Source organism: Vipera ursinii (assembly GCF_947247035.1).
Source record: "Vipera ursinii genome assembly, chromosome: 6".
In the NCBI taxonomy this organism is placed as follows: domain Eukaryota; kingdom Metazoa; phylum Chordata; class Lepidosauria; order Squamata; family Viperidae; genus Vipera; species Vipera ursinii.
Window position 1 is genome coordinate 62,097,920 of NC_139515.1, and position 5,942 is coordinate 62,103,861.

The 5,942-nt window shown below is 38.6% G+C and overlaps 1 protein-coding gene across 1 annotated transcript; it reads left to right on the forward strand.

Annotated features, from left to right (window-relative positions):
- Nucleotides 1-236: 236 nt before the first annotated feature.
- KCNJ4 (potassium inwardly rectifying channel subfamily J member 4) lies at nt 237-5,630 on the forward strand (the record flags this gene model as incomplete). Its single annotated transcript, XM_083366653.1, has 2 exons — nt 237-274; nt 4,298-5,630. The coding sequence occupies 2 exons, from the start codon at nt 237-239 to the stop codon at nt 5,628-5,630; spliced, it is 1,371 nt and encodes a 456-aa protein (XP_083222779.1).
- Between the last annotated feature and the right edge of the window lie 312 nt (nt 5,631-5,942).

Genomic DNA, 5,942 nt, shown 5'->3' on the forward strand with positions numbered 1-5,942 from the left:
GTGCTAGAGGAAAGATGAAAAATTAATAAATAGAAACAACAATACAACTGGGATTTTATTGATTAGGGCTTTTTTCAGTTGCTGTGATTTTTCTTCTGCATTTTTTGCTTCTAATCTAGGTATCTATTCTCCAATGAAAGGAACTGAAGCTTTTACAGCCTCAGGACACCGGTGTGTGATACTCCCAATCATACACAACATTGGAAGCTGTTCAGCTTTATAGTAAGAAGTACCTCATGATAAAACGAGTCATGGGCAGCATCCGGGTAAACAGGTGAGTAACGTCTCCCATCCATTTTTTACTGCTCTGTAGCCACCTTAATTTTCTGTGGGCTGTATGGCTCCCCATCCCTACTGTCCAATTAGGTATTTAAAATGTCTACAAAAGATATGCTGAGGCACAGTCATGGAACTCACAGCACAGGTTCTAGCTGTATGAATTGTATGGCAGGGAGTCTTGTATTTAGGACTTAAATCCAAAGTACCATTTCTCTCTCTATATTGCCAATCTCTGCCTCTGTTTCTCTCTCTCTCTCTCTCTCTCTGGAACACACATGCACACACTCATTTTGTTGTGGTTATTGTAAATAACCTCCAGGAAGGCTAACAAAAAAAAGCGGTCGCCAGACCTCAGCCTTGACAACCACATCACCAAAGGCAAAGATTTGTCTGAATAGAAATGCTTTTGCCACTCAATAGAATGGAAACTAAAACAGAGCTGTTCAGGTATGAGAGGTTGTGGGAAGGTGGGGGATGAGGCATTTGAAGGTTCAAGATTGTCAAGTCTAGCTAGTAACACAGATTTCAGGAAAGCATATTAGTATCTACCTCTGGGGTATGAACTGAGTTTTTAAAATGTAAAGAATAAATCTCCAGTTATAGTCATTTAATGATTCCTTGAAACATTTTTTTCCATATAATCTGACTTCACTTGACTCGACTCTTTTGGGATAAACCCTCAAGTGCCTCCTCTCCTGCTTTCCCACAGCTTCTCATAGTAGGTTGCCTTTAGTAGGGCACTCCAGAACATTTGAATAGCTGTAAGATTTAGATATGAATTCTTTTTTACTTAAATTATTTTTAATATTTGATTAATCAAATGGTAATCAAATCAATTTTAGGAAATGGTTCAAGAAAGTATTAATGGGAAGGCTGGATATACTCAACTATGTTATATAACTAACCCATTTTCTTAGTTTGCTTATACCGTATAAGCCATAAAAACCTAATGATAATTCATGTTTTGCAAATGCCACTGCTACATCTTCACCTGACTAGGTGATGTATCTTGTATAACCAAAGCCAGTACATTTGCAGAGATTTAGCACTAATTGAGCTTGATTTGTATTTTAATAATCCCATTGTTTCATGGGAATTATCTGCAATCAGTATAGTAGATATATCTGAATTAGGTTTAACTATTAACATTCTAACTGTTCTGTGGTGGATTCTCTCTACCTCAGTAGCTGGATTTAAACAATTTCTTTTGCTAAGAGTGTTTTCATTGGAGTGGTACACATTGTGCATATTATTCTTATTCTTTTTTATAGCTGCCCTACTCAGAGAAAAATTGAGTCTTCAATAAATCTGTCTTCTATGAATTTACCCCCATCTCCTTTTTAATATATCCAAGTTAGTGGCCATTACTTTGTCATATGTAATTAATTCTGCAGAAGTTTAAGTATAAAGATGCATTTTGCTACACACATGCACAGTGTAAAGATCACTTTTGTTTACTCTAAATCTCCTTTCAATTAATTTCATTGGATGACCCTATTCCAAGTGTTTTGAAAGTGAGAGAAAGCCTTTATTCTGCCCACTTTCTCCATGCTTTCCATAATTCTGTACATCTCAAGTATTTCCCCATTTTGTTAAACTTTTTCTAAGCTCAACTGTCCTAAACTTTAAACTTTTTCTCATAAGGAAGATCTTTTGAGTTCTTTAGTTTCAACATTAAAGGCCCACGGTCATGAAAATGCACAGTAGAAATATTTACAAACCAGATTTTTGTTTGAGTGGCTTCCTATAGCTGAATCAGAAAGAAAGACCCCTAAATAAAAGTACAGGCTAATAGTCAAACAACATGGGATGGCAAGGAAAGCAGGACTGGTGGATATACCCAACCACCTCCTCCACATTTCTGAAAAGCACTGCCCACCATGCTAGATCTCCCATGGAAGCTTATCCAGATCAAGTTCATCTAGAAATGAGTTTTGTTTCAACCTTGCAGGATTTATGTCTCAGGAAAAATAGTCTGTTACCTGCTATCAAGAGACACGGCATTGAAAAAAGACAATAAGATCAAGGACTCACATTTCACTAAGCTCTAGTTCATATAAATAGTATAATGAATAAATAGAGGTTGCAATACACTGTCAAAATCAAACAGATCATAGAATGAATTACAGTAATGCAATACATAAACTGTTAAGACTTGCTGATATATCAGTCTGGCTTTGTCCCTGGCCTGCCCTAACTCAACCCCAAGAAGCACTGTTTTAAATTTATGGCCTTATATCTTTGATCTTTAGAAAGTGTAATTCTGTAACAACGTGATATAAGCACTTCTGCTTGGAAATTCAGTCAAGTTTGTAAAGTGTTCGGCTGAAACAAACAGCAAACAACACAGATTAGAAATATTTTGATCTTAAGATATTTGGCATTACCAAAAAAAAGTTTTGGCAATTAATCTCTTATACATTGTCTCTGTGTTTCTTCTCTGTCTCTGCCAAGGTACTTTTAAGATATCAATGATAGATATTTGCTGTGACCACCTCTTATGTTCAAATGATGTCAGGCAGAACTTTCTGTGATGAAACCACCCAGCAGCATTTCTCAGCTATGGGAAGAATGAATACAGAAAGAGTGGAAAATTTTGAAGAAGGAGATAAAGGCTAGTCACAGCTCTTGGGGAGAGGGAGTTTCTTTCAGGATATCTGGCAACTCGTTGTCTCTTGATCTCTAATTACACCTTAGGTTTAGATATTGGATGCTGGGAAACATACTTGTTGCTGTAGCAACAGAATTGTCTAGAACTCTGGAAGTGTATAAACATTGTCACAGATGCACGATTAGATCAACAAATGCAAACCAAAGAGAAAATAGAAACTTCCAGCCTTACGCAATTCTGAGCAAAAATGTTACAAAACCGTATTCATATGGCTTTATCTATCCCAACTTTGTGTCCTCAGGTGTGTTGGAATGTAACTCCCATCAACTATAGCCACTGTGGCAATGATAATTTTGGTTGGGTACAATGGGAATTATAGTTATATAATTATAATACACCTGAAGTCTGCTCTAGCGGGTCCTGTTAATTACAGGTCAAATCTTGGAAGCAACCAACTTAGACTTTTTTGTTGGAGAATGGTACATTCATACCAATCCCAGAAATCAAATGTCTTGAACTGCTAAGTGGACATCTTTAATAGAGCATTATTCTTCATTGCTTTAAACAAAGACTTTTTATTCAGACAATATGGAGATTATTGTTTTAAACTCTTCTAATCAAACATACTGCAACACTGCAGAGAGAATAACTCATACGTCTTAAAGGCTTACATGGGGGTGAGTCCTAAAACTCCTATTTTTAAGATTATTTTAATGGCTTTTTTCTCTTTCTCATACCAAACGTAATATATGCAGTAATTTTTTAAAGATAATCATCAAAAACTGCAGGAAATAGAACATTATTTAATTGCAAGTATTTTGAACTTGGAGTGATTCACCCTTCTGTAGTTTTGCACAGTACACATGAATGTCAGTGCTATATTATTTTATTAGTAATGCTAAATCTACAGTGTGCATGCCACATATATAAAGGGTCATATACAGAAGCATCAGACATCTGGGGTGGTTGAAAAAATGAGATACCGGTTGTCCTCGATTTATGACCACAATTGTACCCAATTTTGCCTCATTTTACGACCTTTCTTTGTTAAGTTAGCAACATGGTTGTTAAGTGGCTTCCCTATTGACTTTGCTTGATAGAAGGTCTCAAAAGGGGATCACCTGACTCCAGAATACTGCAATCATCATAAATATGAACCAGTTGTCAAGAATCTGAATTTTGATTACATGACCATGGGGATGCTGCAATAGTCATAAGTGTGGAAAATGGCCATAAATCATTTTTTCCAGTGCTGTTGTAACTTCGAAACATTACTAAATGAACAGTTGTAAATTGAGGACTACCTATACTGGGTTTGGGTGTATGAGTACTTACAATGATTTTTTGAGAAATCACAACTTATCTTCCTCCCACTTTTTAATTATTACTTTTTTCCCTGTTCATAAGGTACAGCATTGTTTCCACTGAAGAGGATGGGCACAAAGTCTCGTCCCTTGGCAGCCTTAATGAGCACAGTCGTAATGGGAAAGGTCATGCCCCTCGACGGAAACGACGTAACCGTTTTGTCAAAAAGAATGGCCAGTGCAATGTCTACTTTGCTAACCTAAGCAACAAATCTCAACGTTATATGGCTGACATCTTCACTACTTGTGTGGACACTCGTTGGCGCTACATGCTCATGATCTTTTCAGCAGCCTTCTTGGTCTCATGGCTATTCTTTGGTCTGCTGTTTTGGATCATTGCCTTTTTCCATGGTGACTTAGATGTCCCAGGTGCAGGAAGTGGCTCCGTTACTACGAAATTCTGCATCAAACATGTCAACGGGTTCTTGGGAGCTTTCCTCTTCTCAGTGGAGACCCAGACAACCATTGGTTACGGTTTCCGATATGTGACTGAGGAATGCCCACTAGCTATCATGGTGGTTGTGGTACAATCCATTGTAGGCTGTGTTATTGATTCTTTCATGATTGGCACCATCATGGCAAAAATGGCACGTCCCAAGAAAAGGGCCCAAACCCTACTCTTCAGCCATCATGCTGTCATCTCTCTACGGGATGGCAAACTCTGCCTCATGTGGCGGGTTGGGAATCTAAGGAGGAGCCATATTGTGGAAGCTCATGTTCGGGCCCAGCTTATAAAACCCTATATGACAGCAGAAGGTGAGTATCTTCCAGTAGACCAGAGAGATCTGAATGTGGGCTATGACATTGGCCTTGACCGTATCTTCTTAGTGTCTCCCATTATTATTGTTCATGAGATTGATGAGGAAAGTCCACTCTATGGGATGGGCAAAGAAGAACTGGAGAGGGAGGACTTTGAGATTGTTGTTATCCTTGAGGGTATGGTGGAAGCAACAGCCATGACCACTCAGGCTCGTAGCTCCTACTTGGCTAGTGAAATCCTTTGGGGCCATCGTTTTGAGCCTGTTGTCTTTGAGGAGAAGAAACATTATAAGGTGGACTATTCACGTTTCCACAAGACTTATGAGGTGGCTGGAACCCCTTGTTGTTCTGCTCGGGAATTGCAGGAGAGCAAGATTACCATCCTGCCTTCACCTCCTCCACCTCCTAGTGCCTTCTGTTATGAGAATGAATTGGCTCTTCTCAGCCAGGATGAAGATGAGGATGACTTGGATGTTGGAGTAGATTTGGGAGGAGGTCCAAAGGATGATGCAGGAGTCATACCAATGATGGAGTTTGGGAGCCATATGGATCTGGATCGATTGCAAGTCTCCATTCCTCTGGATGCACTCTCATACCGTAGGGAATCAGCCATCTGAACTGCAATCTTGATTTTCATCCCACTTATAATCCCTAAATGATTCCTTACTTCTCTAGCATAAGCTTTTGGTTGGAAAATCCCTACTGTACTTCTACCAACTATTGAATATATAGAGACATGACACTTGTCTGGTGTTGGACAATCCAAGCTTCCTGCCATGCAGTTATCAATTGGTTTTAAATATCCTGAATTTAGAACAGAACCCAGGTCATTTCTCCTCATTTTCACACTTCTCTTTGTGGCTTAAAACTGTGACAAAGCAGCAACAGCTGTGGCACATTAAGATAAGATGGGACATGTTTTGCTAAAC